The sequence below is a fragment of the Channa argus genome, chromosome 6, assembly GCF_033026475.1.
Source record: "Channa argus isolate prfri chromosome 6, Channa argus male v1.0, whole genome shotgun sequence".
Lineage (NCBI taxonomy): Eukaryota > Metazoa > Chordata > Actinopteri > Anabantiformes > Channidae > Channa > Channa argus.
The window spans coordinates 23,434,737-23,461,225 of record NC_090202.1 but is presented as its reverse complement, the minus strand read 5'-3'; the positions used below and the strand labels follow the sequence as shown (position 1 = coordinate 23,461,225).

Sequence of the window (26,489 nt, the reverse complement as noted above, 5' to 3'; positions counted from 1 at the left end):
ATTTACTGTAGGCCATTCATGCATTTCTGGTGTACTGGTGTTGACTCAATGGACTGTTTCCAGTGTTTGTCTATTTTAGAATTTAGCAGCAATACCATTCAGGTCCTACTGCATTGTCAGTGGCTGATTCCTTAATTCACGTATTTTGGAATATCCCCTGTTCTTTTACTCTTTTACATTTGACATGTTTGGCAGATGCAAAACCCACTAAACAGTCAAAATGTCAGTGTTGTAAAATTTAGTCAAAAGATGATCAATTCACCTGTTTAGCAGGAGCAGTTCTGCTGGTAGTTGAAATGGCTGTTCTGTGATAGGGTTCATCATTATTAACACATTTACATAAATGTATGGCAGCAAGTTCTAGCTTCAAAAATGAAGCTAAAAACATCAGTCCCTAGCTGTCAGGTCAAAATCAAACAAATCCACAGGACTTGAAGAAAAGATTAGATTGAAGGAAAAAAAATGCCTCATCTTCACAGTAGAGTTCCAGTTGAGTGTTAGACTTTGACCTGTAATTGAATTCTTTTCTGAGACACATCATAAGAAACTGGGTGGTTTACTGTTCTCCGTTCGGAGCTGAGCACTGAAGGCGTCTGTGTTGTCTTGTACGATGGTGCCTTCATAGATTAAATCAGCACTGAAGTCATGTCGAATTCAAGTTTATGCATATACTGAGTTTGAATGGAAATCTTTCATTCAAACTGTGGCAATATTTAAAAATGAACCTTTGAAAAAATAAAAATAAATGGATATAAATTAGACATTAAAAAATAAATGTTCATAAATATTAATTAGCAATACTTTTAAGCAATTATGTCTGAAGAAAATATACTGCTGACTCTAAAAAATGTCAATCCAAAAATCATATCGCCATTCGAATTGTTGATATGACAGTGGACAAACGCATCCCTTCAAAAACCATAGTGATTTAAACAGAGGTAATTATTGTTGTTGGCGAATCTAACTCAGCTTCGTCACACTTATTTCAACCCTGAGGTTGTGTCACATCTTCCGCACACAAATGATATAATGCCGAGACAAAACAAGTTAAGCTCAGTGTTACCTGTCAGGTTGTGTGAAAGAATTTCATTACAGCTGAGAATTTTCTAATCTGCCCGACAAGGTTCATTTTAATGTCTTTATAATCTAATACCCAGTGACTGGGTGAGGTAGATATGGGCCTGATCAGAACTGAAAACAACAAATAGTATGGTGGTCCAGGGATGCTAGGAGCTGCTGCCGACCCAGAGGCATGTGAGGCCATCTCTCTCCAGTATATCTGAACTTCTCCAGGATTGGTTGCGTAACATTCTCAGCATAACAACTTAAAGAATAATTGGAAATGCATGGGCAGATACACTTTTTCCACCAATAGTCCGTTAATCTGATAAACTTAAGAAATCAACATCTGTGAAAGCCAAACATAAGACCTTTGTGCATATACTGTACATGTAAACTGCTCTTCAGAAATGGCCAAAACAGTTAGAAATAGCTTTAAAGACAACTCAAAGATATCCCAACAATCCAGTCTCCATGCTGTAACCCAAACGGTTTGTCGATCCAAAGATTGTGATGCTGCCTTTATACAGCAAGAGAAAAAAACTGGATGCAAAGAAACAACGCAATTAAAACCAAAACAACGGGAATTAAAAGGGTTAAGGATGTAGCGTTCTCAAAAACCTTTAGTCGTTCTGAAACAATTCCAACATGACAAAACTGATACATGCAAGCTCATGGACTTCATATAGTACAAATCAAAAAAAAAAAGAAACAAGTATGGACATTAAGCAACTTGATGAAGAAAATCTTGAGGGAGCACTCATTCATAAACAAATTGGAAACGGCCACCAGTGAATAAAACAAAAGATTGTTTGGAGTAAGTACAAAAGTGGTGGGAAGTTGTGCTGTTACATCATTTGCGATTGTGTGTGTGCTGTACGTATGAAAATCGCAAAACATCTGACAACAGAATCCTGTCAAACCTACTGCTGTTTGTGAAATTGGCGTGGCAAACATGCCTCAACAGACTCCACTTGCCATCACTTAACATCGTGGCTGGATTACACTCTTTTTCACACCAAACAATGTCACAATGTTAACGTTTTTTTTTTGCAAGAACAGCAAGGCCAAGATGGTAAAGAAGTGTCATGATGTCAGGAGTCGACACCCACCTGTCACCATAACAAGGGATTCATATGTATGCTGTGATCAAGACTTACATGTTCATGTGCTCTACATCAAATCTACTGAAAACACTAAACTCTGAGTTAAAAAGTTACAGTTTGATTGTAACAATGCAGTTCAACACATTCAGACTTGCTGTAGTCGTCTGAAGACCACAATGGTAATGCAAACGTGTAGTGGGTTCATAACAGTCTTAGATTGTTAATACTTGTTGTGCCATTCACACTGGCCAACACTCACCTCCTCAATGTCCAGGTTCTTTCTGGATTTGTAAATAAACTCTCCGATTGCTACAAAAACCGAGAGGACTAGTCCAGCGGCCAGCACAATAAAGATTCCTCCTATGTTCTCCACACCCAGGGCACTAGCCTCTTTGCTGTCCTCCTCTGGGCAGCCGTTACCCCTCCACCATTTCTCCTTCATCATGTGCAGCTTCCCTTCCTCCTGCAGCTGCAAGATGGCAATCGTGACCTTATCTCTGTAAGGGGAGCCTAGAGTGGGAAACACCGGCAGGATTAAATCCTTAACGGCACCATAAGCTTGGGGGTTTCTGTTTTGTAAAAGACAGGAAGCATTTATTGATCATTGTTGTTATTGTGTAGTTTGTCACTCGTCTCTCTTACCAATGGGTGTTCCCACGCCATAGCCCTTTGAATCTATCAAGCCCCCGATCTGTGTGAGGTTGCAGTTGCGCTGGCTGATGTACTCGATGCTGGTCGACTCCATCAGAAGAGCATAGTCTGTTGTGAGGACCCTCTGAATCCCCTCACGGTTGTTTTTCACCAAGGCTGTGTTTTTCCTGCTACTCATGAACGCCCACATTTTCTCGTAGGTTGAGATCTTCGATTTCTGTTGAACCAGAAGAAGGTTTCATGGCTTGATTTGTCTTTATGGTCAAAACATCACAGAACAAATAATGCTAACGTGGCAATTTGTTGATGTTTGCCTGTAATGCATCAAATAATCTGCTGACTAGAAAAAATCATGCAAGCCCGGGTAAATATCTCTTGTCTTTTAAAATTGTGCGATGTGACGAGTACAAATCTGTGCAACGTCTCTCAGTTTTCTTTGTACGTCCACAGAAACTGCTTGCTGTGGTTCAGGCAAAACAAAATTCTCAAAATTGTCATGGAAAATCTGCCCATCGGACGTTTCTCAATAACAAACCTTTACCTAAGGGACTAAGTAAAATCAAAAGTGATGTTCTGGTTTAGATCCTTAACTTAACTGCTGTGCAATACGTTTCTCGTTTACATGACAGGGAAAAAGATTTTACCTTAAAAAAAGTCATGGTGGAGCCATCTCTCACAGCACCGTACTCTATTTTGGTTTGCTTGGCCAAGTCATCCGCAGAGTCAATTGGTGAATCCATTCTCTCCACAGTGAGGAAGGCAGCCAGGTTGGCAGTGTATGAGGAGATTATGATTAATGTGAAGAACCACCATATTCCACCAACGATCCTTGTAGAGAGGGCCTTAGGCATCAGTTCAGATCCTGCACGATAACAACACAATAACACGAATATGAACTTATACAAACAAATACGATGATTGCTTCAATGAGGTGTAAAAAATAGTCATTGCACTGAAGGCGATGGCTCCTCAGTGGCCGGACAGGTGCAAACATCCACCAGGCATTAAAACAAAACACACATGTAACTGTATACCTTGCTGCATAAGTGCTCCGACTCCAAACCACACACTATTTATTAGAGTGAAGTTGTTTTCAACCACGTCTGAGTCTGGGTTGCAGGGGTGAGGGTTGTACCACTCATAGGGAGTAAATCTAAAGGTGAACAATTAGACAGTCACAGTTAAAGATGTAGAAACAACATGAGGACCTGCTGGCATGGTAATCATAACCTATAATCGATCAATCCAAGTGTCCCGTTGCACACAGAAAGTTAACGTGCATTGCATTCAGCTACACACATTTACCTCAAGTGCAACCAACGATACTGTAATAAACATATTCAATTGTAAACAAAATCGAAATGTTGCAGTTTACCTTGCAATGACGAACAGCACACAGCTGACACCAAGACACGCCAGCAACACGTACATCCAGATATCGGGAGAAAGTGGGTTGAGGAAGGAGAACACTCCCGGATTGGTGCCGTTGGGTTTGTGATAGAGGATGCTGATCCCCAACGTCATGAAGGGCTTGGAGAAGTCTATCACCTTTTCCCTCACGTATGTGATAGTAAGAGGGGCCACCGCGAGGTCGGCAACCTGGGACCAGACACGAGCTGTCAGATACACTGCTGACCACTTGAGTATTCCCTCACTTACAGGACTGACTTGTACTCACATGGTCAATCAGTTCTCGCACCATGCCGTTCCATTCCCCTTTGTCATTCTGAGCTCCGTATTTCCCATCAGACACGAGCTTTACTTCGTAGGAGAAGCCCAAAATGTTTGAAAGCTCTTTGAGCAGGTCCAGGCAGTAGCCCTCAAAGCGGTCATTGCCATAGAGCGGCTTGTCAGACTTCTTATACATGACATAAGGATTTTCCTGGAAAAAGACACAGCAAAGACTCATTAGGTTGATTAAAGAAACGTCGGATCAAATTGCTGCTCGAATACGATTTTTTCCCGATATTCATACCAGAATAGTGGTAACAATGAGAGTCCTGTTGGCCATTGAGTCGGTGACGTTTGTGGTCGAGTCCTTGCTGCTTTCTGTTAAATTAAGGCCTGACTGGGAGTTCCACACACCAATCTGTAAAGAAGCAAACATCCAAATAACCACGCTGAGTGGACATGAACGTTGGCCCAGTCGCCTTCACCTGATCAAAGTAATTAATGCAAAGAATGGAGGGGGGGGAAAAAAAAACAGAGGGAGGCTGAAAATTACGGAGGAAACAAACAGGGGTGAGACAGTGGGGGAGGGGAAATAGACAAGGGAAACAAACCCAATGTCTTATGCCAGTACATATCCTCCCACGAGAGCCTACAACTTATTTTTTAGGAAAAGGGGACACATCACAGAGAGCATGAGGTTGAGTAAATTAGTAAGTAGTGTTAATATTCCTTTAGTCTGCCGGGGGCAGCTAAAGTACAGACCTTTTTCCACACTTTATTCAAGCGGCTGTTGCCTGCGATTGTCTTGCAGAAATAATAAAAGAGAGAGCATTTTAATCACAGCGCTCTAAATGGAAAGAAAAGTACAAAAACGGTGGAAAAGTTTATGCAAAGTAACTTTTCTAGTGACAGCTCTTCTTTTGTCTTAACTTTTACTGGAAACTGTGTCGAGCATGAGTTTGATTTCTTCGTCGTCGTCAGTAACAGAAAACCTGTTAATACACTGCCACAAATAAGAGCAGCGCTGTCAGCTTGATTAAAGATCAGCAAAGCTTTTGAGACAGCTACAACCATTTGCAAGAGCTCTGAGTCGAATCATTTTAAAAGGTTACAGTTGGGGATTAATTAGGACACCGTAAATTCAAGATTTCTATATTTTTAAGTGAATTGCATGGATATAATTTAATAGACTGGTTCTTGTCACAAGGCTACAGTGAGTAGCAGTGGCGCTGAATTTCTGCAACAGCAGCCTGTAGTTTCAGCATGACATGGGCCAGAGAGTTCACCTTCTCCAAGCCATCCTCCTTTAGGCTGATGACATCTAAATCAAATTCTTTCCGCAGGCCGTCTGTCTTGTTTATAATTATTTGTCCCGTCAAGCCATTCCATTGTGCCTGTGGCAGAAAAAAAAAAAAAGGGGGGGGGGGCAGAAAACAAAAACCAATGAATCTCTAAGTATTTTATTGTCATACATGTCCAGTCAAGCAGAAGAGTGGGGAGATGAAAACAATTCTTAATAAATGAATAAATGATGAGTTCTCCATCAAGCAAAGAACATCAACAAAGCCTAACTGCATCTTAATGGAGAGTTTTGCATTGGCCGGATCCTCTGTGGAAATTCTAAGTGTCTCTGCGTATGCGCCACGGTGGACGCTGATGTAAATGGAGGAGGCAGGCATGGCTTATGTCTGAGAGGAGAGCAGCGGGTGGGCAGCGGATCTCAGACTTGTTTGGATGCAGCTGATAATGAAGTGAGCTCACGTGTCAGGTTAGATCTTTATCATAGTGTTTCAGAGGGAACTGAGCTGCATCTTAATTATTTGCTGATATTTTCATATACAGTACATATACACTCACATGCTCTACATTGCCAATAATCAGCCAAAGTATTTAGACCCCAGACTTCTCTTCATGCTCAGATCTTTGTCAGCAAAACATCGAGACCTTATTTTGCAGCTTACCACAGACTTCACTCTTGTTTAACCTTTATAGTTAGTTGGTCTTGGACAGAGAGTTAATATGTATTTGTTTATTCTTGCTTTTATTGTATATTTGTGTTTATCCCTGTTCACGTGCAGCCAGCTTCCCTTGTTCTACTTAAGCTCGCGCCCCTTAATCCTACTCTTTTTAGCTCCTCTGGTTTCCTCAGTTCTCCTCATGTTGGTGTTACACTGTCTTGGTTCTGTTTATGTAGATTTTGCCCTTCAATCTTGAGTGTTTTTTTGTTTTGTTTTTGTTTTTGTCTTTTTTGGCCCATTAAGCTCATTAATTGATCACACTCTGTCTCAGTGTTGCTCTTGGTTCCACAATTTATACAAATGGTGATATATATATAAAAATCAACTGTAAATTAGATGAGATTGAGACCACAACAAAAGGTGTTCAGGTAACCCTTTCAGAATCATGTGGAGGGGAGATCAAGCCCGGCAACTCTTCACATTCTTATTAGTATATCTAAACCCCAACTTTAAGGTAAGAAAAATCTGTATCATTGTATTATTGGGTCTGTTGCTGCAGTGATTTACTTCTGTAAATCAGCCCAAGCAATACTGACCCTTTGTGTTTTATCGTCTTTTACCATTTATCATCTTCTTCTATTCTTCATACACTCAGTCAGTTTGTAATTTAACCAACTGGAACTTTCCCAATGCCTAACGAGCAATAAACAAAACAACAATGAAATGAAATTAATTGAACTTAATTTTGTTAAAGTGCTGTTTCACAGGCTTTTCATTTTAATTTAAGCATTCAGTTAATCATGGTGCTAAATAAAGAGCTATGGGTGGGACTGAACACTGCAACCAGCATGCACAGACACAATTATCAGGACAGAACTAAACAAACCGAGGACTCTTTGATTAGACCTTTTTCAACAGAGACCCACTGACCCCCTCCACATTTATTCCTGTCCTGTTGGTGTATGTACATGCTGTGTTGACAAAGATTGTCTCAGATTGGAGAATCCAGATCATATAATAGAAAAGAATAAGCTTTCAATACAGCTCTGAGTTCTTACTAAACAGCAAGAAACGCTCAGAAAGATTTGTTTCTTTCACCCTGTCTGACAGCCTCACAAACAGTCACATTGTCACGTGCATCTGTGTATGTTTGATGTTAGAAATGTTCTTCTTTCGCATGTTTTACAAATGTATCTAATTCTTTTTTGCTATGCTCCTGCCATCGGTTTCTATCTCACAAATACTTGCAACTGAACCACTACCCTCAAGTTACCTAGTTATTGAGTCCTATCTGTTTATCAAACTGTACCGGAAACATTAAGAAGGCCATCGGAACTGTTGAACTTCATACGTTTTAAAAGCTGTCAAGTTAAACTTTGGCAGGAACAAAACACTTGAGAAAAGCAGAGATTTGAAATTCCTTCCCTGCTGGTGAGTAAAGGCACTGTACCGTATACATGCAGACCATTTACTATTTACCTTCACGTCTGAAGCATAGACAACAAAATCAGCAATTTATTATGCTAAGTCTCAACAACATTGTCAAACAAATGATAACTAAAAAAAGTAAGGCTAGAACAACAATGACCTGTAAGAATCTTTCTCCCAAATGCATTTTTATACATAAACCATAAATCAAAGCATCATCTCCTAAGGTCTCAATGGCACAGTGATGTTTTTTTCCCGCTAAAACACGGCTAGCAAACACCAGTAGATTACTTAAATTAGGACACTGTAATAAAAACAATGCTTAGAAAGGAAGATACAGGAGATTCACTGTTGATAATAAGAACTTAATATTTTATACCCCAGTGTGTTTATGTAAAAATGGTGATCGCACTTCTAATTACAGACAGTAACTGCTGTAGTTCATTTCTTCTCAGTTTGCTGTGTGGGCTCTTTGGCACTGCACGTGTCCTTCAATACTCTGTCTCCACTAACAATTGAAAAGCTCATTTGTCAAAGAAACCTCTAATTAGACAGTGCAATATAACAAGAAAGCCTATTAAATTCATATTAATATCTGAGCAAGCCTGCTTCCACAATTAAACTGGGATAATTACCAGTGGACAGACAGCATGGTTTTTTTTTTTTACTTTCAGTGTTTGCTTTTAAATGGTCGTGTGTCTTATTGTGCACCTATCGAACCTGCTGTCAGATCAATAGCTCATGCAGAAAATTAATACTTTTTAAATTTCTTTTCAAGGTAGAGCAGGTGGACTCTTTGAATATCAATTAGTTTAAAATTGTTTATTTTAAAAGGCTATATAGCAAAGACAAGTACAAGTAGAAATTACCTCTGTAATTGTATTTGAAATTGTGCTGGGTGAAGTTTACTTTTCCCTCTTTCTGCTTTTCCCCCATTTTCATTTCTCTATTATATAAAACGGGGTATTAAAATGTACATGAAACGGCTTTTATGTTTCAGTTGATGTTAATACCTAATTTCGTACAAATTTTCATTTTATTTCTCTGGGTTATATTCTTTCCTCTGTGGAGGCTTTCATTAATCTGTATGTGTTTGCCTTTATAATTAAAACGCTGCCTAAACGCCTAAGATTGACACTACAGAAAACCTTGTATGGCAGCTTCAAAGAAAAAACACTGAAGATCTAAAGAGAAATTTTAACCCAATTTTTTAAAAACTTGTGTTTAGTTGGAGAATCTTTTACTACTTTATCCTCCTTGCAATACGCATCCATATTAAAAAAAGACAGGATCTCAATGGACAGCGCTTATCATCAGCCATTTGACAACCCTCTAATCTAAGCAACATCCAACATGCAGCGAATGATGTCAATCCCTGTCTCCGGAGAAAATAATTTTGAATATGATCATCGCACACACATTCACAACATCTGATCTTCTAACTCTATTGTTTCTCCGTTCAAAGAAATGAAAAAGAAGCAGCAGGCTGTGGTGGATGGAGAAAGAGAGGCGGATGTCACACGTTCACAATCCAAACTCACGTCCTTGAGCATGTTCATGAAGCGTGATCCAAAGCGCCAGGGTTTGTGTCGGTGGCACTGAAGGGAGCTGACAGTGATCTGGGAGGCACGTTGCAAGGCAGCAGCCACCATGTAGACGGCGTCGTACATCAGAGCTGCTTCAGCCTAAAAGAGAAACACAGCCATTATCATCCATCAGCAGGGATCACTAATCCCATCATGCATTTATCATATGAGCCTTGTTGATGTACACGCTCAGCCCTGTACGGTTTCGCAAAGCATAGCCAAAGAACACAGCGCTACTTTTCCAAACTACATCAAAAGCAATCAAACAGGCAACCACAATCAGCCAAAGTGAGGACAATTTGGCGGGCAATTTTATCCAAAGTAGCTTTCTGATTGTACACACAATCAGAAAGCAACATGGTGGATAGTTGCATTTTGACTCAAGGGTGTGGGGATTAGGGGCTGTGAGCAAATCAGTTTAAAGGTCTTGTGCAGCTTCTCAAAATAAACTAGGTGTTTAGACATTTACATATAAAGTCTTAGTGATTTTGAAAATGGAGGACATTTTTCTGCTGCCTTATTTTTTGGCTGAGTTTGATGGGGAAAGTTCTGAACTCTGGCACGGACAGATTTCTTTCATGATGCAAAATCAAATCAACGGGGAAACAAAAAATCCAATCCAATTTCTCTTGGCTGACAAGCTCATAAACAATACATATATTTCTATCATGCAGTTGGTAAGGCAGTTGTCCACGGACCACAGGGTCAGCGGTTCGATCCGCGGTCCACGATGTCGTATGTTAGCATGGAACACATCTGTCCCGAATGAGACACATCGCTCCTTACAGTTGACTGAAAGTAGGAAGGTAAAAGCAACCTCACCGTCATCATCCCCTCCATCATTCCAGTCTCAGCTTTGGACGGAGCCTGCAGTCGCTCCATGGCCCACCTCTCCACCACTGAAGCCACCTGAGTATTGTCCATGTTAAGCAGTCTGAACCCTGTCATGTTGACCCCGCTGTAGCGGTACGGCTCCAGGTCGAGGGCAAACAGGTCCTAACAACATCATTACCAGTGCAGAATTAATGGGATTTGCTTAAAAACACCCAAAATAGGATGACTCAGCAAGTAAAGGGACATTATGTGGAAAATATTTTTTTTAACAATTGTATAATTACAGTACTGTGGCATAGAACCAACACACATTTCCAACACAGTTTTCAATCTAGTTTTAAAGGCAAACGTCAGCACTTTATGTTCCCATGTCTCTTAGGAACAACATTCACGTGTTTTTGAAAATAGAGAAATTTTGGAAAAGTGATTTTCTTACCAGTGTGGTGAAGAAGAAATGGTAATATTCAGTCATCATCCCCATAGACATGATCTACACAGGATCACAGAGAAAGGACTGGGTCAGTTTTCTCTTTGACATGTACATTCACACCAGATTTTTTGCTCCAGCCAGCGCAAATAAATTTCTCCTCCCCCAGTGCTACCCAACAACCATCTACACATCTACGAATTCCTAATTTTGTACTGTTAGGAATTAACAAGTGTGCGAGTGAGTATACAGTATGTATACTGCATACTGTATGTTGCGTGGGGTTTCCAATTAATCTCCTGTGCAGCTTTTGATTCTAAATGTTTACGTCTGGCTTGTAAATAGGCTCTGCTTGGATTTGGAAATGAACATAGGATTTCTGTGGGGGATAGAGTTTGACTAATCTTACACATAGTGAATTTTAAACCAAAAGTAATGCAGAAATGTGAAAATAGCACAGAGTGTGTTCAACACTGAAAACAGTCAAATAGTGGACTTCTGGCAGAACACTGCAGTTTATCAGCAGTGGCTCTATAATACTTCACATGGGAGGGCAAAGTGGTGGTAAGTGGTTTTGGCAAGGTGGCATTGCATGGTAGTATCTGGGAATTTCCATATAAAGCATTAAATTTTTTTTTTGAATGCTTATGTTTTCTCTCACAGATAAAGACTTAACAACTGCTTATTGAAAAAGTTTGTCACTACACTGGAAATGACAAATACAGATAACATCCCTGGTATTTTGCACCCACAGTGTGAATAGTCCTGTAGTTTTCCAGTTATTTTCCTGTCCTGACTTCTGCCTACTCTAGACTTCACGGCTTTGGATGTTCGCACCATTCACCTGTTTGAGAACATCGACGGATGTTTGGTGGGAGCAGTCAAAGATGACGTAGAACTCCTTCCCCTTCTTCATCTCTTTCAGCAGAGGACGGGCATCTTTACTTCCTGTTGGCAGCTGGCGGATCTTAATTTTGATGCTGTATCTGGATGGAGCTTTGATCAACTCTTGCAAACGAATCAGGCCTAAAATAAAAAAAGAAGAGGATCACAACTTGTCTTAGTGATCCCATGTTTGCAACTAACCCTCCCACAGGTGAGTAATTATACAATGTAATATATGGAAGTGCGCTTAATTAAACTCTTTTTCATTGTGTTCATGGTATCAGTTTGGTATTGATTTTCCAAAAATCTTAAGACAATTAAACAAACCACAAACAACAAAACCCACCTAAGACACCTGTAACTTTTAATAACATCCAATGTGCCAACATTTCACTGCATTCAGATTATAGGAAGAACAGCACTTTGCTTATAAAGTTACAATTCCAGTCTACAAATTTTAACATGTATTGTTGGCATACGTTAGCTTTTTGCGCTGTTGTATAATATTTCAACTCAAGCTTTTCCCAAGTGACTGAAAAGAGCTGGTTGAGCTAATGCTAGATAACCCATGCTGGCTAGCTCCACTGGATCCTCTTTTCACTATTCGACTAATAAATAACTTTTTTTGCCTTTGTTTTTTGCACTCTATTATGTAAGGTAAAAAAACAAAACAAAAACAAGTAAATTCCGAAGGCAAGTTACTGATTCAAAGTTGCAGTTGCCCATCAAGAACCTTAGTATAGCACAAATGTAAACACACAAGTGCAGAGCATTTGCAACAGCAAAGATGAATTAAAATGTTTCTCAGCACATTACTTAATTTATATCAATTTAATCTGCAGCCAACACGAATTTCTTTCAGGCAAACGCGTGTTTACTGACCTCTAGTGCTCATATAAGAAAGTGCAACATTAAGGAGAAGACTTTCAAAATAAAAGCTCCGTTTACGGGGGACGTCGCAGTAGGTGTTTAGAGGTCACGCGAGGCGTTTCCCACGCGTTATTAGCTCGTGATCTTCAGTTACTAGCTAACTCTGCACCTTGTACACCTGTGTGCATAGTGTGTCAGTGGATGATTGGTTAATGGAAACAGGTCGGAGGAACACGTGTGAGCTGCAGCAATGGCGGGAGTTTGAACGCTGCTGTAGCGAAACATCCGTGTCAACAACCGGATGTCGTGGTTTACCGTAAAACCACAAGACATGTTAACGGATCCCGCTGTGTGCGGACTCCTGCCTGGAGACACAGCATCTGATCAAAGAAGAAGAAAACCTCCTCCGAAGGTGAGAAACGTGCTCTTTTCATTGATTTTATTTTCCCTGAGCGTGTGATCTGGAGGCTCGTGGCTCGTTAGTTGTTAGTTTATTTCATTGTGACGCTGTTGTCATAAGCCACAGTTTACTCATGTGATCGCTTGGTTAATGTGTTTTGCTATGTGGTAAAGATCCTCAGCCACTGATACTTTACAGGCAGAAGTTCTGGGGTTGTTATATGCGTAGGCCATAGTACTTTAGTAGGAAACGCAGTAACTGCTTGAACCTGTAGTATTTTGCTGTGTGCCAAGTGTTTTGGCAAATGATTGAAATGATGAACATTTTACACTTTTTTTATGTTCTGTTTTTTGTCTGACTATTACTCAGTCTAAAATGACATGTACTAAAATGCTTTCATCCTTCATTTCTACACGATTAACTATTGTTTAAGAAAATTAGTACTACACTAACACATTTATCGGGTAATCAATCACAGCTATGCAGCTACAATATTAAGTATGACATTAAAGTGTGTGTCCTTCCTGCTGAGTTACAGACCATATATGCTGCTGTTTCATGCTTTGCTGCTAATAATATTTCTAATAACTGAATTTCCCTCCGTATTCAAAACCATGAACATATACACTATATTACCAAAAGTATTCGCTCACCTGCCTTCAGACCCATATGAACTTTAGTGACATCCCATTCTTAACCCATAGGGTTTAATATGACCTCGGCCCACCCTTTGCAGCTATAACAGCTTCAACTCTTCTGGAAAGGCTTTCCACGAGGTTTAGGAGTGTGTTTATGAAATACATAATACACAGTCTTTGCTCTAATTCATCCCAACGGGTTGAGGTCTGGACTCTGTGCAGGCCAATCAAGTTCTTCTACACCAAATTCACTCATCCATGTCTTTATGGACCTTGCTTTGTGCACCCGAATTCATTTATTTGGATGGGTCAGCGAATACTTTTGGCAATATAGTGTATGATCTTGACTCACCAGTCGCATCCTCATAGACCACAGTGACCGTCTTCCACTTGTAGAACTGCACTATGTCCAACACAGCTCGGCTAATGGAGGCGTATTCGGGGTAGAGATTGATGTAGAAGCTGTCCTTGTTGTCCACTGAGGGGTGTTTCCAGCGTGTCTGGATGTGGGGGACTTCCAAGGCGTTACAAATGGACTGGACTGCACTGACAGATGAGCTGTGAGACGGGCCAAAGATGGCTCCAACGCCCAGTGCCAACTGGTCGCAGGCTGCAGTAATGAAACAGAAACGAGGAAGAGAGAGAGAGAGAATCGATTCAGCAGATTCAATTTCTTTTAATGATTCTTGTAGAATTAAAGGAGATTATCCTCACCTCTTCGTGAGGCCTCGAAACTGTCAAACAAGTTTATTCTCTGGATGTCATAGGTCAACGTGGTGTTTGGCATTAAGGTCCTGTTCCTGTTTATGTTGGTTACTGCAAATTTAAAGGCCAGTTCTTCAACACTAATGGGCTCATTCTCAAGCGTTTCAAAAATGCCCCCTGCAGGAAAAGGAGAGAAAAGAAGTTGAGAAAAAAAAAAAAAAGCAGTGTGAGGAGACTATTAGCAATTCACTGTTCACCAGAAAAGTTATTGATCGGATGACTTTTCACAGCAAAGTTGTTCTCCCCTCATTTAAAGGTTACAACTGAATCCTCACAGTAGCATTATGGAACCTCTATGTGCCACATTAACAGGACTAAGGCGCCGACTAGACATGACCGCTTTTAATTACGTGGAGAAAAGCTTGACCTTTGCTAACTTCACCCTCTTTACACGACCTACATTTCCCAAACTGACACAATAGGTTTTAAACAGTGTGGAGTTGTGAGAAAAACATGTCACAAACTCAGGTCATTTCAGCCAAATTCACAGCTAATACACCTACATAGTTAAAATACCAAATATAGATATTTGAAAAGATTTAATCTCCCCCCCCCCCCTTTTTTTTCTTTTTTTTTTTTTTTTTACTTTAAAACAAACATTCACACCAGTTCAACAAGTTAGCCAAATTGCATTTTTTTTTTTTTTAAATTTAATACAGTCACCTTCGATAAGATCGTGCTTATGTGTGTGTCCATCAGCTCAGGAGTTATCGTATGACACTAATAGGATCCAAAGCATCATGCAATTATTTTTAATGAGGGTTAAAGAGTCTTTCTCCTTATTCCTCCTCACTTGTCACCACTTGCGTTACTCTTTAAATCCCTACTGGTTTCTTTTAGCACATTTAGATACCTTTTTCATTTTCTGTAGTTATTAATACCTTGGCTTTTTAGCTTTGTGCATGTATTGATATGACCGAATAGCAGTTTAATGTAGCATTTACTATTAATTCTGTTATTTTAACTTTGCATCAAGTGTAAAGTACACTATGTAAAAATGACAGCACCATTAATACTGCTTTCATTGCAGAAGTGACACGCAAGAAAAACACACAAGGTTATTATTTTTTAAATTAATTTAGTTTGTATTTATTAATCGTACTTTCAGCAGTCCACACACAGACACTAAAAGCAACAATAATTTGACTCTCTTCACGTTTACGGCCTGTCAGTCTGCATGGTTTATCTTGGCTTATCTGTCAGTGCTACAGACATCTGTGGTTGTCCAAACACGTTTAAAGACAAGTAAAAAAATGTCTCAATTTTTGGAATAAAGAAACATTCCACCCAGTGAATGGTAAATGGTCTGCACTGTACTCTGCTTCTCGTTTACCTATTCACACTCACAACCCCCCTCCCCTATGACCCGATTCCATATATGCAGACACAGAGGTACAAATAGGAAATAAGGAATATTTTTGCTTGATAAACTTGACAGTGTCAAACTTATTCTTCTGTTGGACCAATTACCTAATTAAGTAACCACTTTTGACTAAGTTTTAACTACTAGATAGAAAATTTAAACCACAATCTAGTATAAACCTTTATCAACATAGGAAGGAATGACAAACCATAATATACACATGTATAACAAACCATGTAACACTGCAATTGTCTAATAAAATTAAACTCGCTCAGCAGGTGCAGCACTGGTTCCCCCCCTTTTTATTTTATTTTTTTTTGTAAGATGAAGCGATAAAGTCACTGAGACGAGATCACAGCTGTCAACCTGTCATTTAGAGCTATATTTGTTGAACACAACTAGTTTTCAGGTGGCTGTGTGTCGCGGGGCTAGAGGGAAGAGGCGGGTTGCTTCAGAGTTCTGAAAGTCATCTACCGAGGGTCTAGCATGCCATGGCTGGAAGTATGATCACATACTACTCCAGCCATGCTCGAGTGCTGCAAACAGCGATGCAGTTATCCGAAGCTGTGCTCCTGCCTGTTGATTCCATTCAGGCCTCTCAAATATAAATGATTTAAAACCCCTGAGATTTCCAAAAGACTACATTCAGGGTTAAATGTTTATTCTCACTGCATTGACATTTACGAGGGCAGTCGCTAATAGTTGGACTCAACAGGTAAATGTTCCACATTTATACGAGTTAAAAGACTAAAGAATTCTGCTTTTCAAGTAATTGATAGTTTACCATGAATACAAATCGTAAAAATGCCATTTTGATACTGCAACAGTTTGCAAATGACCTCACTTCAACACAGAGGCTACAGATGGCAGTAGGTCATTGCACTCTCGAACAGTCTTTGAAGGATTGCCTGTGAAATTGTGATTGATTTGGAAGGAGAAAAGGCCTTTAAAAAGCTCCCCCTGAGACCTTGATTGTGAATGACCTTTTTCTTTGGTGTAGCATAGCCTCAAACCCCAAACTGAGAGAGCCTTGTCTGGACTCCCTGGTCACTAAAGGCATGCTTGAAAGTGCCAATCCTAATTATGGTCACCAAGCCTCAGTGAGCAGCTGCTGTGACCGAGAAGTCCTTAAGTCTTTTCACAGGGATAGGAAAATTGTAGGCAAAACTACAATAAACCCCAAGTTTACCAAGGAAATATATTCCATGTCAACTTTTCCTCTAAAGGTGTTTTTATTACTTTATCTTGGCCTTGATGTTTGTTTAGGTGCACAGGCTACAGCAAATGTCACAGGCTTTATTAAGGATGCGAACGGCAGCATCACCGCATCATTTCCAATCAGTAGCTTTGTTTTCCTTGTACGTAGTCCAGTTTGTGATAGACACAAGTAGCTGGTGCTGTTTAGGTTCTTTAAATATTACATGCATAAATAATGTGCCTCCTTTCAATGCAAGACATCTAAATGTACAGTGAATCTGCACACTGTACCAACAGACATCTATTTGGTAAATATTTTAAATCCTATGTATGAACTATTTACACTTTTGTATTGTCAAGAGAGGATTTTATCTCTGAATCTTGCTGCAAGGCCCATCCCACCATAAAAGAAAGCCGTTATCTTTTCTCATTTGCAGCCGACATAAAACCTTACATTTTACTTTTCAGTCAGCTCTAGTGCACATCAACAAAATGCCATGGGAAGTATTTAGATTGTTTAAAGTAGCTGAGTCTTTCCTTAAAAGTGTAATCAGACAACACGCAATAAAATAACTGAGGTGATATACAGTGTATCATATCATGACTACTTGTTCTGTTTGCTTAGTTAATGTGCCCTGAGCTCAGATATCGATGTCCACCATCGACCATTCAGACGTCTGAAGTGAAGCAGCAACGGTGCTCTGCTTTATTTTTGGAGAATTTCTTTAAAATTAGCTTCTGTATAAAAGTGGCTAAAAAAAAAAAAAGGCAGAAAATCCTCTCCGCCTCATCTCTACAGGCACTTTCTGTTAAACGGCCCCACAAAAACACTGTGCACATATCGCCAGAAAAATAATTACGCTTGCCTCCACCCCAGGCTGTAACGACTACAGTCCAGTGAGACCAAGTCAACATTGATGCTGCGTTTCATGGTTTTCACTGGCTTCCAGGAAGACGTTTTTGTAGTTGAACAAACATTCCCAGAATTGTTTAAGATGCCTAGAAATTAATCAGCTCTGATCACAGCTTCATACAACTCTTCTCCCTCCTTTCCCCTTCTGAGCATGTCCAAGTCCAAACATCATTAGTGCGAATGCAAATAATGATATTTGCCTTTTTAGAATCAAATTTATTGTGCGATAAGAATTTCTTTATATAAATTTGTGAGCATCCCACAAATTTGGCAAATAAGAAATTTAAAAAAAAAAATAAATAAAATAATTTACTCAGCAGGACGTTTCTCCGTTAAACAATATGGTTGCTGGTGCTCTCAATTTCTCAAACTACTGAATCATGAGAAAAGTATTTATCACCCTTGGAAGATTTCAGCTTTAATTTTATCTCCAGCATTGAATCATGGCCATTTTTACTTTGGCTGTATTTGCTGTTTGCTTCTCTTTTCTCCAAGTCCCATTTCTCTTGCAGACTTAGTTTTTCCTCCTGGTTTACCTAATATGTTGCTGCATTCATTTTACGTATCTTTGAAGAAATTGATGCTGTATAAATTTGTGGCATTTTTGCCGACCTCCATATAGCCTGGTGTATTTAGATGCGTGTTTGTTTTATGTCCCGTCTTGTGTCAGTTGTATTGCAACCATACAAGGCGGCGTGGATAGTTAGTTTGCAAATGTGCTAACCTTTGACAGTTGGCTAATAGGTATTTAATATTAGGTTTTTCTCTACCATATAAATCTGTGTTTGCAGAGTACCTTAAGCCACTTTAGGCCGCAAAAGTATGAATGTACAAACAAACTATAAGGAGGTGGCTTTAATGTCAAACAGAATAATAAGCAGACAAAAGGACTGACCGGACATTCAACGGTCAGTATTTGGACCAGTGTTTGTTACTGGTGCATGACAGATGCTATTGGGATATTTCTCTCTATCAACTCATTAGGTCAGTTGTTGTGGATATTTCCTCTCTTCTTGTCGCAAGTGTCATAAGTCCAAATCTGCTTGTGTATGTAACACTGTGTAGGGTCTACATCTCTCGGATGCTGCATCTTATAAACTCAAGAAGTGTAGTTCATCCTCTTTTCTGCGGCCAGTTCCTAAACCTGCCTGAACACAAAGCTGCTGTTGCTTTTTATGTTTCCCTCCAACAATGGGTCGAGGTACAAAGTATTTTGGCACAGTGTAGCTTCTTCAGTGTGACATTTCAAACCAACCCAGTACATTGAATGAATTTTAAACATAAAGACTAAGCATCTCATAGTTGTGGTTTGCAGAGGACACATTAATCCATCCACTCAGTCAAAAGGCAGCTAGCAAGCGAACAAATGAGAGGACAAAAGTAAAGCTGTCTGCAATTATTCATATTTGAGTAATGAGTTAGAGCATATTAAATCTTCAAAATAAAAATAGAATATAAATCTATGAATACCCTTTTACTAAAGCTCAGCACCTTTTGCACTAGAGCTGCTTACTTGTTATTTAAACTGCAGACTTCCCTTCACTGTTTTATCATACTTTTATGATTAATACAACTTCTAAAGAAATGACAAATGAATATTCTTGCTTTAGCTAACCTTAATTACTATCCAATATAATTTTCAGGATCACTGAGCTTTCATCTCATCGTTAATAGGCCAGACAATGCTGTGGGGCGATACATGCTAGGTCACAAAAACAAAAGAATCTGCTTCTGCTGCAGGCAAATGCTGATAAACCCTTAGGCTGTTCTTTTTATAGACTTCTGTTCCTTCCTTTAGAAAAGGGAGCAAGAAAACAAAAAAAAAAAACAGGATTAAGGTTTAGGCTTCTGGATCGATCATTTGAATACCATAACCCAAAGCAAGACTCCGTTTTTAGATCCTGATTCTGATCACATGAAGGGGTGTCTTTTAAAGCAGAGGAACACAATGACGTAGTGTTTTGCTTTCTCTGCTCTCCCCATCCTGGGCCTGTTCCCTGTGAAAGCCCAACACCACCAGCACCACTCCAACCTGGGGCCGTGCCAGAAAGAATGAATGAATGAGGAGGTCCTAACCCGTCTACTATATTCGTTTGATGTGCAGCACTGAGGATTCTCTGTTCGTAGGATAGATGTTTGTTATCTACACCAAAACATTTGGACCGAATGAATACATAATAATCAGATTGCATCTAGAAAATCCACCTAATTTTAAAAAAAAACAGATGGATGTAAGACTCTTAAATTGCAGGTGATTTATCCTTCTGGTTAAGTCCACTGGCTGATAGTAGCTAATCACAACTTTTGCATCATATGGATCCAAATATTAAAAACATAAATCTGATTAATAGCAATACACAAGGAATACAAACAAATGAATGCATAAAAAAATGTTTCTTCTGTGCTCTCCCTAGTGATGAGATATGTTCACTGCCTAAGTACCATATTTTATGGAAAAGACTTTCTGCATAAAGCTTAGTTTTAGTTGTTTTAAGGGCTTTGAGAAGAGTGGAAGTCAGTCACAATCTGATGCCAACATGTGCCAAGACAGAAAAATGTTAATTGAATCAAGCCACACACCATATGGGGGGGGATTATGCGTATGTGTCATGAAGAGATGACAACGATTAGGTGACCTCTGACAGTGATAGATGATTGAAAGAGATTAACAATATAGAGCACAGATCAGGACGGTCAGAATGGGGAGATGGCATTGGCCTATTAGCCTTTAAGGTTATGCAACGCCACAAGTCTGATTGTTAAAGCCTTTAGAAGTGGAGCAAAATTTGAAAATTACAGTTGCCCTGGGATTTGAATGGAGCAGTGAGTCCTGGGGCCTAAATTAAAAAAGTCATTTTTGTGATGCAATCCTCTAACCCAAGAGATGATTAGTGGATAACAAATGGCAGAGGATTCATTTGCAAGCAAACACTGGCTCATTGTTAAACAGTTACATAAGAAATCAAAGGCAAGAAAGTTGGGGCAAGAACTCTTTATAATTACAAGTGCAGAGTAAAGTTGATGGCAAAGACCTTGTTAACTCTCATAGGTTCAGCCGGCAACTTTGGACTTGTGATTTCTATGCACACGTGTCAATGGCATCAGCAGACAGAGGCTCCAAGTCTAAATAATTTCTGAGTAGAAGAGATGCCAGATATAAGTGTTTTACTGAGATGGCTCACGCTGAGTATCCGGTCCTCTGTGCCAAAGACATCATCATGACAACAGTACATGCTTTCAGATGCAGGCATGCGGCAACTTAATCACTCATCTGTGCTGTAAACATAGAGGAACAGAGAGAGACACACTGTGGTATTGGCCAACTAAAGTGGATTAACATGAGTTTGATGAAAACCAAAAAGAAGCATTTATCTGAAAAAACAAAATACAATTATGTGCACAAATATCACACCAACATAGAAAAGATGTCTCTTAAGGACAATAAGAGACGTCCTTCAAAGACGTCTCTTATTTTCCTCTTATTGAAAAAAGCTCACAATCGAATATGCACACAGTAAACAACCCTCACACGATACTAATATGATTGTAAGTATAAACCACTGATGAAACATTTAATAACAATGGAACAGTTCTCCAGACACTGACTCACTCTTCAAAATATTTTTGGGAATTTAATTGTGGGTTTTTTTTTTGTTTGTTTCCTTTTGATGGTGCCAGGAGTTAAAGGTTATCCTGCAACCACTAACTTACCCACATTAACACTGCTGCACATTTGTCAACATCAGAATATGTATAATTTCTGCATTTAATGATTAAAATCTTCTCTTGTTGTCTTTAGAAGATTGAAAATGACATACTCCATATTTACCATGAGCTATATAAAAATGTCAAACTTTTAATAAAGCCATTATAGATACGATTATTTACAGACACACCGAATGTTATCGATCCCATTTAGAAAGGAGTCTCAGCCTATTTCTTGTAATCATGCGATTGAATATTACCACGGATGACAACTGCACTGTGGTTGTTGGAACATTATAGTATTCAGAACACAATTGACACAAAAGAATTTGTCTTGCAACTTACCAATTCTCAGGACTTGCTGGGAAGTGAGCCAAAAGTCTGGAATAAAGAACAGCAGTGAAAATAACAGTCCCTTCCTTTTCGCCATGGTCCTCCCTCCAGAGTCAAATTCAGCATCAGTTTTTCTGCCTTCTGTAATTCATGCTGATCATTTTCCAGTCCTTGTATCTGTAAAGAAAATAAACTGGAATCCGACCCACATCCTTCCCTCACACATAGTGTGGGGAAAAAGCAACAAGAACACTCTACTTGCAGTTGCCACTGATCAACAGATCTCCAGTTTCCCCATTTTTAAAATCCTTTATGTGCCAGTTAGGTTTTGCTCCCCATATTCAGTGTCCAGACATCCCTCCTATCCTGTTATTTTCCCGGTGCACACTTGAATTGTAGGCTGCAGTTAACGAGGAGAACTGTGCACTGTGCATCTGTTGTCAAGTTTGCAAGAATGGAAAACAATATGTCTTGTTATGCCTTTCAGAATAAAATATGCATGGTAGCAATATAAATATTTAAAATAAGTGTAATGTATTCTAACAAAATCCTAAACTCTAACCAAAACTGTAGTTGTTTGAATGTATCTTTTCCAACCTTATATATTTGTATGGAATATTTCTCATTTATTATAGAGAATTAGTCTTCTAATGCATTGCTTTCCCAGTGATAATCAGAATGTATTGAGATATACAGCCTAATTCAAACTAATATGTTTTATTTCCTATGTAATTCTTACAGCTAATTACCCATTTGAACAAAACACCTGTTGCCTTTGATTCTAATTCCCCCCTTTTTTCCCCCTGTATCTGCTGTTGCTTCCTTTAACCATTACGTAAATGCTTTTATTATGAAATGAAGCTTGCCTTGTTTCCGGTGTCACTCTCACTGGCATTGGCTGACTTGCGACTTTTGAGCGTCCCTCCCGTGCAGGCGCTCAATTGAGGACACAGCCAAGCCGCTGATCCGCGAACATGGATACGTCCTGAAGATTAACTTCAAATCTGGCAACATTCGACCTCAACAACGTCTTTGCTACACCGAGGAATGATTAAATCTTTGCTCCACTCCTGATGGAAACGCAAATCTAATCTCAAACTGGTCTGTGATGCTCCCTTGAAGATTACCTCAAACTGTTTGTGACACAGTTTCATTGTAAAATAACATATATTTATTTTAATTTTTTTTTTACTTTAAGCCACTTCACTTATGCTCTTGTACATAATAGTTTGGGATATAAATTTAAAAAGTACAGCAAGTGATGATGAGATTCCCTTCTCCCCAAGCGACGCAGCAGCATCAGTGGTGTTTGATGGGTTGTTGGGGATTAGTGTAATCTATGTTTAATTCCCCCAGAAATTAGCAAAATTAGACTGAGAATCTATAATTTGAGACTGATGATTCTAAATGACCTCTCTCTTTTCTCAATGAGGGCAAGAACAAGTATTTTTGCCAAAAGGTCCAGGTTGAAGACGACTACTTGAAATGAAAGAACTCGCTGATTAATGTTTCAGTAACGATGTTCCTACAGAGCCCGTATGTTAAAGACCGTAGCTATGGTGACCTCATTACGTCCTCTGGCGTCATCTAGTGGTGAATAAAAGTGTAGCGTTGATACAGGCCACCACGGAGTTTGTAGTGTCAGTACTTGATCGGCCAATATATGATTGTTTCTGTCAAGCAACAAGAAGTGTGATGTCAGCACATTTTTGTTTATTGATACAAAGCAGGTTTATGTTTTCAAAACTGAGTTCTGGAGTACTCATCTGAAACCCTTTCAGAAATGTTTTTTTTTTTTTTTAGCAAATGACTAACTATTTAGCACTGCTATAACTAAGGCATTTTCATGGCGTCTATTTCAAAGACCGCAAAGACATCTTGACATAAAAAAAACCCCACAATAAACTTAAGCATTTACCATTTTAGACGAAACATAAATAAATTCTCATAAATAACGGTCTATATTAGAGCTTAATGATGACCACACGTCACCTTTTATTTACACTAACTGCAGTTATGGTTCAAAATGATCAATAAAACATGTTTTTGCACCGTAAAATAAGAAAAGTTGTGTTTAATACAAAAAAAACCTGAACATGCTTATTATTCTTTGCATCAGTATCAAACTATTACTCCCCGGAACAAATTTTAACAGTAAAAAAAATTACCTTTTGATGATTCAACTGTAAAAGTACTTTTGTCTGTAAAGTTGAATCCAATAACAATATGTGAGTAATTTTTCTTCATATGTACACACCACCACTGCTCCCACTGTCAGAATATGCTTGAATTCTTGATGATTTATATTGGATGAAAACAGGAGTGTGTGGAACTGGATGAAAAGATGACTGGTAAGATTCGGTGTGATTACCAGCATAGGTCAGTGGTGTGCTGTTTTCGCTCATGTACAATGAATTTGGTAGTGTATGCAGGCTTCCACCGTGTCTAAAACTCTGCGCAGAGGAATAGGGACCCGTGCTGCCTTGATGTGACACTAATAGATTTTCATGCAGCGTTGGATTATAAACAGGAGATTTGATAAGCACTCCATCATTTGTCATCACTTGAGGGAGATTTTGCAGTGGCAGAGCTTGTTGTCCAACCGAGCCATTGCTCTGCAGAGGAGGCTGGGTGGCTGTCGATCGAAGGCTGGAAACATTTGAGATGGGGTGATAAGTCATCGCCGTTGGCTTCCTGGGTCCTGGTTTGTAATGAAGCAAGTTGTGCCCGTGGTAGACGTTGAATACATTGTTGTCTGGGGGCAAATGCCGGCAGAGAAACAGCATAGACGAGGCTAAAAGGAAGGCGCCAGTCACCCAACCAATGTAAAGTGCATCTCCTAATTCCCTCTTCTGGGCATTAATTAGCAAAGGATTATAAAAGTCTCTAATGATGACGTTACCGGTCCAGGACACGGGGATAAAGACACAAATGCATGCCATAAGCTCCATCACACCTGCAACCATCAGCATAAGGGTTTTAGACCTGGGATTACTTTGAAAACAGGAAGTACACTGCATTCCTGCTAGAGCCACAAAGAGCCCCAGCCCGGACAAAGCTACAGACGAGCACATCAGACCCCGGGCTGCCTGTAACTCCGGGGGCAGGAACAGAAGTGAGTCGTACATCTTGCACTGCATCCTGATGTTGGCCTGTCGGTAACAATTCATCCACAAGCCCTCCCAACGTGTTTCCATCACAATTATGTTCTCTCCGATGAAGGCTGTCACCTTCCACATGGGCAGCCCTGTAGTAGCTGCCGCCCCAATCAGGCCGAAAAGGCCGGCGCACACTGCTGCTATCTCTGAAACTCCTTGAACCATTGTGCAGCGAGAGTCCAGCTGTGTCCAAATCCAGAATTAGGAAAGTTTAAAATTGTGAGCTGATTCTGATGCTTCAGTACATCTTAGCATCTGAGTCATCTGAGAGTGATGGTCTTCTCACCTGACTCAGTGTGTATGTTATAAGAGGTGGTTTGTTATGGAAAAAATGCTATGATGTCACCTGGTTGGCCCAGAGTGATGGGGGTAAAGCAGATCCTTGCTTATTTTCTGTTTATGGTTACTCTGGCTTTAGTGCTGTATTTATTCTCTCAGGTTCTCTAGCAATGAATAATTAACAGGACAACACCAGAAACTGTTCACAAAATCAGATAGTTATCACTTGCCATGCTTTTACCCTTAATGATTATTAATGATAAAAAATTCAGATGTAACACGTTTTAGCTTCTGCAGTGCTCCCATTGTCCACAGGGGAGCAGAGATGGCCTTTTAAGGTGGGCATGAAGAGAGCGCTCATCAGCCTAGTCTAAAAGCAGCTACTGAGTACAAAGTATGTTTGTGTTTTTCTTTTCGATTTGTATAAGTGACATTTTTACATAAGTCATTTTGTATGACTTGAGGGTTTTTGACTAGAAATTAACTTTAAGCAACTATGGAGACATCATTTGTGTGACAATAAGTCAAACTATTAGCATTACATCAGGAAATATTTCCAGTGGAATAGCAGCAAAGCGAGTACACATTACTGTTAGTAAATGATTGCCCACTGTGCAAACATATTTCCTGGATTTAATGAGGAAATGAGCTACAAGTTTTTCCCCCAAATTCTCTCTGTGACTTGCAAATTCTGACCACATGATTGTGCTCGTCAGCTAGTCTGTTTATCTTTTTCATGAATGCCCACACCTTTAACAAGCAATCGTTTAGCTGTGTTTTTATGTTTATTCAGTTCAGGGCTTAATGCCTAACTCCAACAAAGGTTTCCACTTGGATTTAATAGTCATACATGCAATGTTTCGAGTTTTAGAGCACAATATAGCATTGACCGTCCTTAGTGTATTGTTTAAAAGCCGTTAAAATGGAGCAGAGGGGGAAATCTGAGGACTGTGCATGTGAGGATGATTGTTGAAATGGCTGATTCTGCAGCTACTCTGCTCGGTCATATGTGCCACGAACAAATGGCATAGTGTCAATGAACAAACTTAAGTCACATTTATTGCATGAATTATTATGAAAAATAAACACACACAAAAATAAGGCTTTTGTATATTAGGTTTTCAGTAAGACATTGTCTTGTACAACAAACAAGCTGAGGTTATGATCATATCATAGGTTTAAAATACAATCTTAACTACTGTTCTTTGGATATTAGTTTCTTCACAAAATGGATAAAAAAGAGATTTAATAAAAGCGATTTAG

At 39.4% G+C, this 26,489-nt stretch overlaps 2 protein-coding genes across 2 annotated transcripts; both read right to left on the bottom strand.

The window, feature by feature from the left end:
• Window positions 1–1,646: 1,646 nt before the first annotated feature.
• LOC137128528 (glutamate receptor ionotropic, kainate 1) lies at window positions 1,647–22,246 on the bottom strand. Its single transcript, XM_067506697.1, has 15 exons — window positions 21,802–22,246; window positions 14,228–14,395; window positions 13,866–14,123; window positions 11,565–11,746; window positions 10,730–10,783; window positions 10,282–10,455; window positions 9,415–9,558; window positions 5,774–5,881; window positions 4,792–4,905; window positions 4,495–4,698; window positions 4,192–4,415; window positions 3,851–3,969; window positions 3,461–3,678; window positions 2,808–3,033; window positions 1,647–2,675 (listed from the first exon to the last, which is right to left on the bottom strand). The coding sequence occupies exons 1-15, from the start codon at window positions 21,884–21,886 to the stop codon at window positions 2,386–2,388; spliced, it is 2,568 nt and encodes an 855-aa protein (XP_067362798.1). The 5' UTR covers window positions 21,887–22,246; the 3' UTR covers window positions 1,647–2,385.
• A 1,752-nt stretch (window positions 22,247–23,998) lies between these two features.
• LOC137128530 (claudin-8-like) lies at window positions 23,999–26,390 on the bottom strand. Its single transcript, XM_067506700.1, has one exon. The coding sequence runs from the start codon at window positions 25,110–25,112 to the stop codon at window positions 24,033–24,035; it is 1,080 nt and encodes a 359-aa protein (XP_067362801.1). The 5' UTR covers window positions 25,113–26,390; the 3' UTR covers window positions 23,999–24,032.
• Window positions 26,391–26,489: the final 99 nt, after the last annotated feature.